The sequence below is a fragment of the Aythya fuligula genome, chromosome Z, assembly GCF_009819795.1.
Source record: "Aythya fuligula isolate bAytFul2 chromosome Z, bAytFul2.pri, whole genome shotgun sequence".
NCBI classification, from domain to species: Eukaryota; Metazoa; Chordata; class Aves; order Anseriformes; family Anatidae; genus Aythya; species Aythya fuligula.
Genome location: NC_045593.1, coordinates 35,217,379 through 35,234,598, shown reverse-complemented (window position 1 = coordinate 35,234,598; position 17,220 = coordinate 35,217,379). Strand labels below are relative to the sequence as shown.

At 38.1% G+C, this 17,220-nt stretch overlaps 1 protein-coding gene across 4 annotated transcripts in view; it reads right to left on the bottom strand.

Annotated features, from left to right (window-relative positions):
• CCDC171 (coiled-coil domain containing 171) overlaps positions 1-17,220 on the bottom strand; it is a 173,692-nt gene that overhangs the window by 117,174 nt on the left and 39,298 nt on the right. For all 4 annotated transcript variants that reach the window (XM_032205832.1, XM_032205835.1, XM_032205833.1 and 1 more), the window contains exon 8: positions 10,152-10,290. In XM_032205832.1, coding sequence (XP_032061723.1) covers positions 10,152-10,290 — 139 coding nt within the window. The remainder of the gene's footprint in view (positions 1-10,151; positions 10,291-17,220) is intronic.

Genomic DNA, 17,220 nt, shown 5'->3' with positions numbered 1-17,220 from the left:
CAGAAAGACACCAAACTACTGGCAGACAGTCTAGAAATTCATGATTTGGCACTCTGTCAAACCCCACACCTATTCTCATTGCAAACCTGCCTACTTCAATTGTTAATATCTTCCAAGCTTGATAGTTATTTCCTCAACCTCAGAAACTTCTCCCTATGAATGGAATGTAAAGCAGCAGAGCCTTTCAGCTTCTAGCATTGAATTTTCTTAAAGAAAGCTGTTTAGTGCAGCTTATGTTCAAATTAAAACACTTTTTATATTGAGGGTAGAATGGTATTATAGCAGAGTTTTTAATCAATGCAATAATATAGACTGTATCATATAATTCTTTCAATTTATATCCAATATTAAAACTTGCAGCTTTCAAAGACTGCTATTACAGATGCTTCTGTAATTCCAGATAAGACCAACATCCTGTTGGACATATGTAGCTTTGACTTCTAAAAAGAAAAGTATAATTTTAGATGATCATTGACAGAGTGTGTTACAACTCACAAGTTTAAAAAAAAAAAAAAGTAAACTAGATTTAAATTTTTTTCATAATTTTCTTATAACTAGGTTTATGTTCAAATATGTCAAAGGTTATGTTCAAAGATGTTATGTTCAAACTAATTATTTTTAATTATTCAGTTTTATTCTAAATTCTAATACTTATTTGACTAATTTCCACTTCTACTTTGTTACGGACGTTTACCCTCTTTGCACTGAGAAAAATCCTACTGTTTTGTACCATATCTATAAACTATTGCTTTAATTATGCTTCACTGCACATGTAAAGACCCAGTCAATTTCTTAAGTGTGGGAAACATCCTCCCTAAGAAAACTGCTACTGCTACATACTGGTACTGTATAACTGGCAGGCAAAAAAAAAAAAAAAAAAAAAAAAAAGAAAGAAAAAGAAAGAAAGAAAGAAAGACTTATTTAATTCTCTGCAGTGTTCTTCACTATTCAGTTTAAATATTTTATAAATTTGCTTTGCTCTTTCAATTTTAATTATATGTACTGTATATCAACTAATATATTATTCATGTGTGTATTTCAATGTTAGGTCCCCTGTAGCATTTACACGCCTTTCCTTGTGTGAGTTTGTACTCACTTCATAAAGAATTTCCAAACCACTTCTATATATTTAAAAATAAGAAAGTTTTAATTTTTAGTCTATAAAATTTTCTATGTAGAGTGAGATTGTATTTGCTGAAATCCAGTAAAAATAGTTTACAGGATGCAAATATAGTAAATTCATTACTGTCCTGTACTGATATAATCTCAGAGACCTCAGTTATTACAGATAAGTTAACAACATGATCAGCATCATTGTAGAATAAATACTCTTTTTTTATATAAAGCACTCCAGCACAGACAAAAGCAAACTAAATCTTCCCAGAAAAACCCTTTCCCGTGAAAAATTCAGATGTGAGAATTCTTTTTCTCTCTCCTAATCCAATGTTTTCATTTGGTTTAGTTAATTTACCACAATTTAAACAGTATATTGCAGTTTATTTAGTCTTCACTACTGCTCTGTGCTTTATTTGCTAACTGCGTCCATACTCTCTAAACCAATTTCAGCCTCTGTTTTTCAACAGCAATAAAGATCAAAGCAAAATTCTTTAAACTAGCCAGTTTCTCCACACTTCTGCTGCAAAAAAAATTGTATCCTTCCTTTCTAACTCCCATTTTCAATCACTCTCTCCCATTATTAGAAATGAATACTGTGAACTACAGCGTAGGAAATCCAGCCACTGGATAAGAGTACAAAAGGGTCTGAACATATCGATCTAACTTCTTATGTCTCACTGACAGGTATCTAATAAGAATGCGTAGAGTCATAAAATCATGGAATAATTTAAACTGACAGGATCTCTGGAGGTCATCTGGACCCACTCCCCACTCAAAGCAGGGCCATGCTTGAAGTCAGGTTAGGTTGCTCAGAGCACTGTCCAGTCAAGTTTGGAGTATCCTCAAGGACAGAGATTCGACAACCCCTCCAGGCAACCTGTTCCAATAGCTCACAATCTTCACTGTGAAGTGTTTTTTGTTGCGTTTTTTTTTTTTTTTCCCCTTACAGGTAGTTAGAATTTCCCTTTCTAAAACTTCTGTTTGCTCTCATACTTGCACTGCACAAATCTAACAAGAGCATAGCTCAGTCTTCTCCAAAAGCACCCATCTGATAGTTCATGGCAGTAGCTGTAACTTCCTTAGTTTTCTTTTCTTAAAGACGAACAAACACAGAGAGCATATATAACTCTGCTTTGAAAGGGGAAATGGAGTCCACTAGAGTGTAGAAGTCAAATATAATCAGTTGCAGCTGCTGAAAGATCTCTGCCAGATCCAACTATTCGAGCAGATGAGATTACTTCTCTTCCAGCACCTCCATCCATCATCACGTTTGCGTTAGGGGATGTCATTCCTGTGTGAATACTTGTACGAACGTTCCCTAGATTACTTCAAAAGGGAAATTCGGTGACAAAGTGCTAAAGCCTTTACATAAGGATGGTTTGCTTCCCAGCCCTTATGAGGTGAAAGACCACTTGTAAAGTAAGCCTTTTGCTGACTTGTCTTCACTTCATGCTCATCAGGACTGACCATTCTTGAGCTTGGAGGTGATCTTTGAAAATCGAAGGCAACAGAAAACCTCCAAGAACGAACAAGGACCTCCCAGGTAAATTCAAATATATAAAGGAAGCACACAGAAGGTGGAAGTGGGGACAGGTGACCTGGAAGAAATACAAAGACACTGTCAAAGCATAGAGGACTGAGCTTAGAAAAGCTAAAATCCACCTAGACTTGAATCTAGCAAGGCATAAAAAAGGCAGAAGTAAAGGTATCTTCACAAAAATCCCTAGCAAAAGGAACACTGGGCAAAATGTGGGCCTGCTACTGACTGGGGAAGGAGATCTGGTGATGAGGACACAAGAAAGGCCTTCTCAACGCCTTGTTCACCTCAGTGCACAAGACCTGCCTCCATGAATCTCAGTTCCCTGAGACCAGTTGTAAAGCCTGGACCAAGATGATTTACCCTCAGTGGTGGAAGACCAGGTTAGGAAACATTTGAACTAACTGAATGCACCTGTGGGACCTGATGGCATGTACTCACAAGAGCTGAGCAAGTAGGCCAATGTCATTGTCAGGCCACTCTAAACTGTCTTTGAAATACGCTGGTGATCATGGGAGGTTCCTGAGGACTGCAAGAAAGCAAAGATCACTCCTGTCTTCAGAAAGGGCGGGAAAGAGGATCCAGGGAACTTCAGGCAAGTTGGCCTCACACTGATCCTTGAGAAGGTGATAAATAAGTAATTTGGAAAACCATTTCCATATACATGAAAGACAAGAAGGTGATCAGTAGTACTGAACATGGACATACAAAGAGGAAATCCAGCTTAACTAACCTGACAGCCTTCGACAATGAGACAAATGTCTTGAAGGTTGAGGGGAAACGTCACGTCATTTATCTTGACTTTAGTAAGTCTTTAGACATTGCCTCCCATAACATCATCATAGATAAAGTGATGAAATATTGGATAGATAACTGTACAATGAGAAAGATTTTAAACCGGCTTGTGGGGCTGTAAGCAGGCAAAGGGTTGTGAGCAGTGGCACAAAGCTGGTGTGGCTGGTATCCCAGTGGAGTAAGAAGTAGAGCTGATGCTGTTTAACATCTTCATTAATGACTGGGATGATGGTCAGAGTGCACCCTCAGCAGGTTTTCAGTAGAAAAGTGGAAGAATTGACTGAATCACCAGATGGATTTTCCTACCATTCAAAAGGACCTGCAGCTACTGGAGAAATGGGCCAACAGGAACATTAGGAAGTGCAAAAAAAAAAGGTAAGTGCAAAGTCCTGCACCTGGGGAAGATGCACTTCCCCATGGCAGCACAGACTGGAAACCAACTTGTGGTCAAGTGACCATGAGATAGCAATGCGTGTTTGAGGCAAAGAAGGCCACCAGTATCCTGAGCTGCACTACAAAGTCGTCACCAGCAAGTTGAGGGGAAGTGATACCTTCACCTATACTCAGCCCTGAGTCTGAGTAGAAAAAGACAAAGGGCCAAAGATGACACTGGTAAAACTGTAATACAAGGAGAGGCAAAGAGAGCTGGGACTGTTTATCCTAGAGGGGAGAAGGCTCAGGTGGACTTACAATGTATGTAAGCACCTGATGAGAAGATGTGGAGAAAAGGAAGCCAGACTCCTCTGTGGTGCTTAGTCACTGGACAAGAGGCAATACACAAACTAAACTACAAGAAACTCCATTTATATACAATAAAAAAAAAAATTTACTGTGAGGATGGTCATACACTAGAACAGACTGTCCAAAGTCATTGTGTAGCTTCAGTCCTTGGAGATATTCAAAATCCAGCTGGACACAGTACTGAAAAACCTATTGTAGCTGACCTTGCTCTGAACAGGGGGTGGATTAGATGATCTCCAGTGATGCCTGCCAGCATCAGTGACTCTGCCATTCTGTGTGATTATTCTGAAAGGAAGGTACCCACAGGGAAAAATGAAAGGATAGTCTGGTTGAAGCAAATAATACTTCCACTATCATGTCTAATTTCAAAAAGCCCAAGTGAATGCATGAAAATCACTTGAGAATTTTAAATTCTCCAAACTTATATTGAGTATTTCCTATCCCTCCCAAACACAATTCTCCCCCCCCAAAATATTCAGACTGGGAGGCTAGAAACCAAATAATATGGCAGCAAAATCATACTTACTGAACTCAGAATATATGCTGGATTATAGCCCCTTTCCCAAGTCAAGCCTCGTATCATTAAGAAGGCTCTTAGTATTGCACAACATCTCTTGAGAACAGAAGAGGTTCTGGCAGAAGAATGTATTTCACTATATATTTACATAAACATCTAAAAACACAAGTGCGTTTTTCAAGACATTAAATAGAAGCCAAGTATTTTTTATTACAAGTATTGTAGGCTCCAACCAGGGGAAAATTCTTCCAAATGCTACAAATCTTTAAGTAAGAATAACTGGAACTATTAGGAAAACCTACTACTTGTATAAATTATTTCACCCACCGACAGAATTACAATAACCTTTCAGAGGCAGGCTATTTGCACTTATCTGGGCAACTCCCTACCAACACGGTTGCAGCGGTACTCTCATCTATAGTCTCCTAGTTTGGTATCATTCCATCACCTGCTCCAGAACCAAAATTAAGTCCCATTGTTTGTCTGTTTGTTTGTTTGTTTTTGTTTGTTTGTTTTCTTTTTTGATTTATATTGTGGTCTTTGTTTTTAGGATTTTCTAAGAGTGAACTCTGATGTTGAACGAAGTAAACATAAACCCTACTATATACGCTTCAGGAAGAGCCCATGTGACCTGATTCTGCAAATGTGTGCATATCAAGCTCAATACTACTTAAGAATAAACATGTAGGCAGGAGTCTGAGGCTCTTTCAGAACTAACTAAACAAAAACTCCAGATTATCAAACAAGGAACTGGGGTCCTGTCCTGCAATCTATTGTCATTATTCCATGAGGGATCTTCTCAGGAGCATTGCCTATTTTATTTGCAGTTGCAGGGATTTTCTGTGTGGCTCTACTGCAAACAGACTAATTCAGTCACTTAGTGCGCAGTCCAAGTGAAATCTGTTGATGTCAGAGCATGTGCCAAAGCTAGACATAGTCACACAGTCACTAAGAAGCAGCGTGTTCAGCTACTCCTTGAAAAGCATTTGGGTAAATGCTTTATAAAATAATCAGAATGCAGTGACCAAGCATGACCAAAGCAAATCAGTTACAGAAATAGCTCCAGAAGGCTGCTCCACAGTAAACAAAAAATTGGTTTTACCTGAGTGATGTTCTGTATTGCAGAACAGTGGCACAGTTTTTTAGCAACCAAGCATGAACTATATCATAAACAAAACAATTCCTCCAATCCCCAACAATATAGTTCTTTAGGGTACTCTTTATTTTTGTTCAAGTTAAGTAGCTATTAAATACTTCACATTTTATTTATTTTCTCGTATTAGCTAAAATTTTTGAAAGTTTGTAGAGTAGTCTTTAAAACATGCCTGGCCACGGGTAAATTAAATACAATTTCTCAAGAGATTTTGTGCCTCAGTTTTAATAACCTGAAATGAAATTCATCAAAAATGCTCAATTTTTAAATAGAACAATTGTAGTTTTCTACAGAGAAGTTTGCAACAACCTTTTGGTAGAAGAGAATTTTGTAAGAGTTTCTCTTCAGGCTTTTTTGGTTGTTTAAGTCAGGTGGTTTTTTTTCAAAAATTGGCAACTTCAAAAGCACTTCTTAGATGCCTGTCTTCAAACACTGGGACATCACAGTTTGAGTGACATCTCCAGAATAACTTATGAAATTGATTTCTTTGTAGAAGATCATTTAAACATATGCTTGTCATCAATGGGATTTATCAAACTGATCGGTCTTCTTAAACTGGGACAACAACAGAAGAAGGAACACTTGAGTTAAGGCAAGTAAAACAAGAACACAAAAGAAGGTGATACAGCATTTAACAATCCTTAGCACAAAATTAATGAAGACTGGGCCTCTGTCTTCTGTGTTGCTTTTTTTGTTTGTTTGTGTTTAATTGAAACAAAAAACTGTTCACAGTTAATCTTTGCCATTGAGTACCAGATCCTATTCCACAGAATTTGTAGAACAATCATAATATTCAGGGTGTTTCATTGTCTGTTCAATAGATAGTTGAGAGACTACTACTAAACAACAACAGTTACTGCCAATGTACATGAACTAGATTCTCAAATACTCCTGTCCTGACTTTCAGCTTGCAATAACCTACAGGGCTATTACAGACAGCCTAAATATATACACCACATGACTGCATGCATGTCTGGAAGGGAAAGATTTATATGCCACAAGGCAAAAGAGTCTGGGTGTAATCTATTACACTACTTATACACTAATTATACAATTATACTACTCCTGATAGTGTCTATACAAGGGGAAGGAAATGAATACACAATACATCCAGATTAAAGAAATTTACACTAAAATACACTATTCTTAATGACTGCAATTTCCTAATATGCATTCTGGTGAATTGGCAAGTTCCCCAAATTTCAATATACATTTCTCATAAAATAAAGGTTCAACGTCTCCCTCTTGTCTGGTACTAAGAATTAGTACTCATCCACTACTAGGTGCCAGAAATGTAAATACCCTGAGTAACTTTAAAACCTATTCAAGACACCGCTTATTCTTTCCATGGGGCAGGAATACAGCTGGGACTGTTTCAATTTAAAACAAGATCTGAATCACAATGGCCATTCTTCCAAATTCCTGTTCTTCAAGCTAAAATTTTTAAAAACCCTAGCTGGAAATAATGACAAGCTTGAGACCAATTTCCTCAGTAAAAACACAATGGAAATCTTGAGAGCCTGCTCATGCTGAACACTCATAAGCAGTTTTGTTTGATACCAACAGATTCTATCACATTTGATCCATGCAAATTTCTGGCAAACTTCTGCCACATGCTGATATTTAAAATTAAAAGCAGTGTAACTACTTTACTATACATTCAACTGAGCCATAAAAAAAAAAAATGTTTTTTTTGATATAAAAAGTTTCCAAAGAATGTATTTGGTCCCTGCGTTAAGTCTGTTTCTCTAAAAACAAACAGCCTTCACTGGTTTGATTATATTTCCAAAAACATTTTACAAACAAAAATGTTAACCTGTATTATAGCAGTATAGTGAGAAACCAATATAAGATTATGAGACTGGAGTGGAAACGACAGGATGTCTAATGGTAGTATAAAACATAGGAAAGTAATGAACAGATCAGGAAAGCAGGATCAGAAAACGAAGGGAAGAGAACACATGTCCACACAATTTTAGTATGTGTCTGATAATGTGAATGCATGTGAAATGCTATCTACATGTATACTCAGTTTTTGCTAGAGACTTCTTCTTTTACATTTCTGGGGAAAAAAAAAAAAAAAAAAGTTGCCCAGACTGAATAAACAAGACCACACACAGCCACTCCTGCTTCTCAAACAAATACAGCAAGTCTTCAGGAAAAATACAAAGCCATCCAAGGTGATAAAAACCTAATCCCAGAGGGAACCTTTAATGCAACTCCACAGAAAATGAGTGTTTTTATTACCTGTTCAAGACAGTCCTCTGGTTTGAAATCACTCCACTGTAAAAATTAAAACAACCAGCTCTATGAACAAGACCCTTCTTTTAACCAAGACAATCTATTCTACTTTTTACCTTTCTGTAATGTTCATTTTGAATACACTGTTTAATATTTTTGCCATTACCAGAAACCTTAACTAAAACTAGAATTTTGTCCTGAATTTTTGTCAAATACAGCATAAATTTTACTACATAAAACACAAAAAGGAAAACTTGTATCACAGAAACATCTATGAAGTCTCTAATGTTCACAGTAGAAATATGTGATATTGAACATATATTTCATATGAATGCATACTAATCATTATTGACAGTAGTAAAGGGAGACAGTTGCTTTTCTATCTTCTTACTCCTTTGGTGCCATGTAAGATGACTTTTCCAGGTTAACTAGGCCAGCAAATGTCTGTTAATACACTTCTTCTTGCAGGGAAGAAGCTGTGATTCTCCCAGAAGGAAGAAGGGTTTTTTGATTTGTTTATCATTTATTGGTTACCAATCTGCATGAGAACTGAATATTAAGACAATGTATGGAATAATTCCAAAATAAAATAAAATAAAATAAAAAGTAAGATTAATCATTTGGCATGAATCAATTGAAACTAGTAATCAGCTCTATGACAAAACCTAAATTCACTGAATAGGTGAATGCTTTGCCATTCATACACACTAATTTTGTAGTTACTGGAAGAATGGCCAATCAATGTAATTTTGAAATGAGAATCCAAATACACTAAAACATTGGCAAGAGCAAAGACTGACATACAAAAGATCTATCATCCGTCAGAGGACAGAGTCATCTGATCCCAGTTACTTAAAACAGATTTCATTTATAAATGCACGCTACAGATCTCTATGAACTAACTCCTGTCTGAACTAAAGCGTATAAGATTTTTACAGAAATCACACCCAATACTGACTTTAACATTCATGATGGAGAACCCTTCAGCAATTTCACTCCAAAAGGCTTACAGGTTTCTTTTCCAATTCAGTTCTTACTTACAATTTTCACCTATTTGATTATCCATAGTCAAGGAAACTATAATTCAAGTCTACTTGTTCATGTTTTTGTTTACAGACTGTGAACATGTAACCTTTTAAAATATCTTTGGTTTTCAGATAAGCTGAACAGACGACAGCAATAAGTCTGCAGATCCTCTCTGCTGCAGGCCTCTGCTCCTGTTCACTGCTGCTGTAACTGCCAGCAGCAGGGAATTGACTGCATTTACATTAACTCACAGCTCCAGGAGATGGAAAAGGAAGAAATTTGCAGCCCAGTATTAAAAAAAAAGTTTACATCGGATTGCAAATGCTACTACACAGTTGAAAGAGAGAAGGTTTTATAGATAATGCCTAAGATATGTGTTTTGTCCCTGCTGCTATGCAACAGGATGGGAAAATCGTTATTCAGACTTGGGGTGAGTAGAAACAGAGGGAAGGCCCCAGTTGGTCACATAAAAAAGAAAGATTTCAGAAAGTAACACAGTAAAATACATCCCACATGCCAAATCCACATCAAAAGAAAAAAAAAAATCCCCTCTGCTTTGTCACCTTCAAACAAGCATATTTATAGTCAAATGTTGCAGTAAAAACAAGATGTGTGAAATAAATGTGTGTACATACAATGGTACCTAATGAAGCTTGTATATGAAAAAGGGCTAGGTACAAAGATATAATATTCCCTACAAGGAACCATAATCTGTTTCTACAAATTGCTGCCTTTTCTAGGAATGTAAACACAAGTTAAATTCGTATAGCTACTCTTTTAAAATAGCTGTTTTCTGCAAAAGCTCTTCAGTTAAATACTCAGCAGAACACTTGAGGTACATTTTCAATTTAGCTTCTCCAGTGTATTAGCTACATTTATTCATGTTAAAAAAAAAAAAAAAAAAAAGTAATATGAGTAAGATTAGAGTAATAATGGAGTTCTTGCACTGCTCAGCAAAGCAAATGCATTTTTACAGTATGTTGAAAAACCCCTACGTAACAAGTGCCACAGGCCTTTTGTCTTACCATTGCAAGTTCCTCTTGTAATTCTCTGCGAGTTTTTTCATTATCCTGTAGTCTCTCAGAGAGATCTTTAATTACCTTTTTCTTTTCCTCAATCTTCTCGTTCATTTGCTTGTTTGTGGAGAAATACTCTCTTTTTAATCTGGAAAGTTTCAGCATTAGAACATTTATTAATCAAAAATACTTTTGTGAACTACACTATATACTTTTAAATATAATCAACAGATGTGGCACATATGATGTTTACACATTGTAAGGCTTCTGAAGCCACACACTATTTTTTCAACTGAAAAAGTCCTACCTTTTTTTTTTTCAGAGAAGTTTTTTCAATTACTACTGTTTCTACTAAGCTTCCAGCCATAACTTTACTTGATCATTTTGATATGGACTCCAAATTACACGTAATAAACATAATTCATCAAAACTTAATTAGCACGGTAGCCCTCTTCAGAAACACCATGCCAAGTCTTGCTTAATCAACAAGTTTGTTTTCATGTAAAAACCTCACTTCTAATGTTTCCACATTCCTGACTATATTCTTCTCAGAATGGCATGACTTTAGATTTTTCCACCAGCAGATTCATCCAAAGCTTTAAAATATTCTTCTGCTAGAACTGTCCTTCCTGGTACTCATGAAAACAAACATACAAACAGACTGTGGCATGGCTAAGCAGGCAGCTCATAAGAGCTGCAAGGCCAAACAACATGCAGGAGACAGAAGCAGGAATACAAATGCAAGGAGGAATTTAGAAAGATTGCTTATGCATGTGTGCAAGATGTCAGAAGAGCCAAAGCTCACTTGGAACTTACGTTTGTAGAGGATGACAAGGAGAAAAAGAGATTTTACCATTGTATTGTGGTAGGAAAGAAAACATGCTTGTCCACAGGGTTCAAACAACTGCTAGCAGCAGATGAGGATTGAGTCCGGGATTACTTGTGAAAACTGAATACATAGAAATTGAAGACATCAGCACATCTGCATTCAGATGTGTTGACAGAGCTGGCCAGTGTCATAGTTAGGCTTCTCATCATTACCCTTGAAAGGTCATAGAGATCAGGGAGGTCAGGGAGGTCCCTGGCAACTGGAGAAAGGCAAATATCACACCTGTACTCAGATAAGTGCAAAAGAACCAGCCATGAAACTACAGACCAGTTAGCCTCACATGTAAAAGGAAGATCACAGACCAATTCCTCCTGAAACAAATTTCTGGGCTCATGAAAGAGAAAAAGATGACCAGGAATCAGTCACTGAGGATTTACCATGGTTAAATCATGTCTGACCAACCCAGTTACATTCCGTAATAGAACAAATTGAGTTGTTGACAAAAGGAGAATAGTGGATGATGTTTAACTCAATTCTAGCAAAACTTTTGACACTGCCTCATAGTATTTTTATAGCCAAATTAGGAATTCACAGTCTAGATACACAGACTACCACATAGATTAAAAATAAAAAAGGTTAGATAGTAGTGGCTGGTAACTACTGTTGGATACTGTAGGAGTGTATACTACAGTCTGTTTAACATCTTCATCAATCACGTGGATTAGGCCAAGAGTGCCATTTCATCAATTTTGCAGATAACACTGAACTCGGCCGGGGGGACACAACACAACAAAACTGATACACTAGGAAGAACCTATACAGGCAGGAGGAGCACAACAACATGAAGCTTCTGAAATTCAACAGTAGCTCATGGAAGTTCAGAGTTTGGGACAGAAGAGCCCCCGTGAAGCAATGTGGCTGATAACCAGTTTGGGAGCAGCTCTGCCCAAAAAGACCTGTCAGACAGCAAGCTAGCCACAAATCAGCAGCATAGCATTTTAGTAGAGAACTAATAGCAGCACAAGAAAAAAAGTTAATAATAAACTGGAATGAGCTCCAATGAATACCACCAGAATGATCAGGGGCTAGAGAACATGCCATGTAAGAACTGAGGGAACTTGATATATTCATCCTGGAGAAAAGATGACTTCAGGGAGCATAACAGACCCCTACAATATCTTTAGGTTATCAAGAAGACTGAGACATTACAGTCTCATCACTGTAATGTATGGCTGGAGGACAAGAGACAGCAGTCACAAATTGCATCAGAAAAGGTTCAAAGGAGAAAGTCGGATAAACTTTTTTCTACCATAATGGCAGTCAAGAAATGTAGCAGACTCCCAGAAAGCTTGTGCAATCTCCGTTCTTGGAGGTGTTCAAGATTTTACTGGTTGAGGCCCTTAACAACCTGATTTCATAGCTGATCCTGATTTGAGAAGAAGGTTGAAGTAAAGATCTTCTATGATGCCTTCCAATCTGAATTATTCTATGACATAACTTAACAGTGGCAACAACAAGGTCTCTCTCTTCCTTGTCTTTCCTCCCACCACTTCAGTCTCATTAGAATTTTAAGTAATCCAAAAGGCTCTAAATTCTTCCAAATTTTAAAGTTTTGAATAAATATCATCACTTCCTGGCTTTGACTTATTTCTTACATACATCCTATAGACTTATCTCTTATATAAAGATATAACATATATTTTAGCTAAATGAATACTTTATAAGTCCTCCTAATACCTATGTGCTTCTGCTTCAGCATGGTTGATTTTTTTTTTTTTATTTTAGCTATAGATGTTTACTTCTTATCCTTAAAGACGGCATTTGTCTATTTCAGTCCTCCAAAGTCACTCCTACTCTCATAGCTTTCAGAAACACAGTAAGAGAAGTTCCAATTTATTCTATGTCATGCCCTCACTCTTCAAGAAAAGTAAATTCACACAGAGAGCCAGATCCCTTGTTGCTTCCAATTTACATAGTGCTACTGGGTTCAGAGCTAATTAATAAATTATGCAACCCAGAAAAGTCTGTTTGCTTGGGATCTGTTACTACAACCATCTTTTTCTGAGAAAATAATTTCTCACAGTTTTAGATAGCTTCCAACTTTGGTATCATTTATTCCACATCAAGTCCAACTAAAAAAATTTCAAGTGTTCTATCACAATAAATGAAAGTAGCCAACACTTTCCAACATGTAAGACTTCAAGACAATCTTGTGGGACTCCTCCAGAAAAAGGGAAAATACATTAGGATGCCAAACTACGGCTTAAAATAAAATGTCAAGCTCCTGACGTTGTCATTAGTCCAAGGACCACAACCCTTAAAGGTAAGTAGATCGTAAGTTCTAATGACGGGATCCAGTGAAAGCAATCACTGATACTCATCAGCTTAACTGATACTTGTTTGCCTCAAAACATAAAAAAGGCAGGAGACAAAAGAGGCAGTACATGCCCACTGCATGCAAGTATCCAAAGTATACTAGTATACTGGTCCACCTGAGACCATCAGGTGGATGCCTGTTCTTTAAGCTCTGTTGACACAACCACCAAGTGTTAAATTGTGTTGGCTTCCACAGAAAGGTTTGCATTGTCTAAAATCAAGGAAAATTTTCTCAGTAGGCAGAAGCTGCTAGAAATAATTGCTTGAATCAACAAATAATTGAAAGTAGTTAAAGTACTGTCTGGATATTATACAAAGTTTATACTGATATCCAATTAACAAACAAAGCCAATGCCTTATGCATGTATGAGCTGCTCATACAATTCAAGGGCAACGTTTTGAGCTTACACAGAAAAAAAATAATAATAATAGAATAGTTCCAGAAGTTTCTAGACGGAAGGAGTAAATGGTACCTAGAGAGTGTTGGAAGACTAACGGTTCCGTGATTCATTACAGAAAGTCATACCATGTTGACAAGACATTAAAAGTTTTTCTAGGCTGAAAACTACTCCAGCTTCATTGACATTAGCCAAAAAAAAAAAAACAAATTCATCTGTTTCATTTGAGGATGCTGATTTTGTCTGCTCTAGCTGTAAATACAGATATGGACCTTGGAAAATCTGACCTTGGAATACTGGACCTTGGAAGGACTGAAGAAACAGTCCAAGAATGAGTGGGGTAGATAAGATATTATCTGTGAATTTATCTGTGAAAAAATGAATTATCCATATTTTCTGGACCACCTGAATATGGCAACCTACCAGAAGATAAAAAATGAACCATATTCTGTATAAGAACAAGAAGTTACATACATGAAGAACACACAAAATGCAAATTGCTTCTTATGTAAAGCCAGTGACCCAACAATCTTCAAGTAAGGCTGTTTTGAGCACAAAATAATTTTTTAAATTAAAAAAAAAAAAAAAGTCATTTCACTGATGCAGGCTCTCTACTTCAAGGAAACACAAATAACTTAGTTTAAGTTTAAAGCCATTTATGTTGCTAATACAGATTCATGCTCAAAGCAAGAACCACCAGGCAGGATGTTCTTTTTGGACCACAGAGAGTCTCAAAATATATTCAGTCAGCTTCCCAACTGTTAAGACTGCAATCACAAAGAATCGTAATGTATTTCACATATTGTCACAACTTTTTTTATATGAAAATTATTTCATTTTATTAGGGAAGAAAAAAAAAGATTCATTTCTTTTAATATGGCTCTGGTTTACCTAAATGCATAATCTCACATTCAGACTTATTTTGTCCTTATTTTTATAAATAATAACACAGCAGATGTTTCAAATGTTACTAAAAACAGCTCTGTAACCATGTACATAGTAAGGATGAATTCAGTGCTCAAAGGTCCACAAAATTCCTTACCTGTACAAAATCCAGTTTCTTCTGTTTTCTGCTATTGTTTGTTTAAGTCAACATAAATACCTATGTGTATAGACCCATATAATCCCAGAGTGAAGGAAGTTCCACTTCTGCCTTTCTCCTACACATTCTAGCAGCTTCAATCTCCTTCCATGACCCCACTGTGCACCACCAACTTTAAGTCCTCTTAAACCTCTTCCTTCCCTATACTTCACCTATTACTGTCCTTCACTTTACTTAACATTTTGCTTAGTTATCTGCCTTCCAACACCATTCTTTTGGTTGACAGTTTCTTACCCCACTATATACTTGATTCAGCCAAAGAAGACAATACAGAACTATGAATCCTCCTTTCTGCCTGGGGAACACAACAAAGCCATTCTTCCAAAAACTACCTGTTACCAGATAAAAGAGATTGTGCTAAGTGGGACAGGAATTCCAGGTAATTTTGTCAGTCTGGTAATGATGAAGCAGCAAGGGAAGTCCAAAAGCAATCAAAAGGGACTTTAGAGCTTTGGGGTAACTACTTAAAGAATCAGAGGTGCAGGTTCTCTTTGCCTATGTCCTTCTGATAGGGGGGATTGATGCTGACAAGCGGGCTCATCAGTATTCCGACCGGACCCAACCCACAGGGAAGTCTGTTGCCCCCTGGAGCTCAGGTGAGAGACTTTGCTAAGAAAGTCAAGTGCCTGGTACAGCCCAACAACTACTACCCACTACTGGTCTTTCAGGCAGGTAATGAAGAGGTAGAAACGAGAAGTATGGGAGCGATCAAAATGAACTTTAGGGCTTTGGGGTAACTACTTAAAGGATCAGGGGTACAGGTTGTGTTTGCCTCTGTCTTTCCAGTTGGGGGGACCGATGCTGACAAGTGGGCTCATCACATTAACACGTGGCTTCGGGACTGGTGCAACCGGCAGAACTTTGGGTTCTTTGATCACGGGGAAGGTCTAAGTGACACTGGGCCTGCTGGCACCAGATGGGATGCACCTCTCTCAGAGAGGGGTAAGGATTTTTGCTCAGGAGTTGGCAGAGCTGGTAGATAGGGCTTTAAGCTAGAGTTGAAGGGAGAAGTGGATAAAACCAGGCACGCTGGTGATGAACTAAGGGGTGGTGTGCTAGAATCAGAGGGACTGTGTGCCAGTGAGGTCCTTTAGTCAGCTCCACAAGGTGCTACGTGTAGGGAGACGCATTTGAAGTGCTTCTACACAAATGCAAGCCGTGTGAGGAATAAAATGGATGAGCTAGAAGTCTTGGCCCAGTGCCACAGCTACAACATCATTGGCATAAGCGAAACCTGGTGGGATGAGTCTTGTGGCTGGTGTGCTGCAATAGATGGTTACAGGCTCTTCAGGAGGAACAGGCAGGGTAGGCGAGGTGGCGATGTATGTGAAGCATGAGCCGGACTGCGTGGAACTTCAAGTTGGCAATGGCAAAGTTGAGAGCCTCTGGGTAAGGATTAAGGGACAAACAAAGGGGATGTCACTGTGGGAGTCTATTACAGACCACCTGGCCAGGACGACAATGCCAATGAATTATTCTTTGCAGAACTAAGAGATGCCTCGAGATCAACTGCCCTTGTCCTTATGGGGGATTTCAACTTGCCAGACATCAACTGGTATCATCACCACATGCCTGACATGAGCAGGTCCAGGAGGCTCATAAAGCACCTCGATGATAACTTCTTGGTGCAGGTACTAAGGGAGCCAATTAGGAAAGGTGCCCTGCTAGATCTGTTGCTGGAGAACTGAGAGGGTCTTGTGGGAGACATGGCAAGTGGCGGCCGTCTCAGTCATAGTGACCATGAAGTGGTTGAGTTTAGAATTTATGGTAACAGAAGGAAAAGTGCCACCAAAACTTCAGCCCTGGATATGGGGAAAGCAGACTTCAGGCTGCTCAGGGAACTAGTCAGCAAGGTTCCCTGGGAAACTGCTTTTGAAGGCATTGGCATCCATCAGTGCTGGTCAGTCTTTAAGCACTGCTTCCTAAAAGCACAAGATCAGGCGATTCCAAAATACCAGAAGGCAGGCAGGCAAGGCAGAAGGCCAACCTGGCTGACCAGGGATCTTCTACTGGAGCATAGGCAGAAAAAGAATGTGTACGGCTGCTGGAAACAGGGTGAGGCAACATGGAAGGAATACAGGGATGCTGTTCGTGTTCATAGGTAGAAAATTCATGTGGCCAAAGCCCAAGTACAGTTAAAGCTGGCCAGATCTCTAGGAGACAATAAAAAGGTTTTTTTTTAATATGTGAATAGAAAAAGGAGGACCAAAGAAAACATAGGTCTACTACTTGATGAGGAAGGTCACCTCACAGACAAGGACATAGGCAGAGCAGAGATGTTTAATGCCTTCTTTGCCTCCATCTTCAATGCAGATGATGGGCTTCAGCACCCTGGGTGCCCTGAGCTAGAGGACCTTGACAGTGGGAATGATA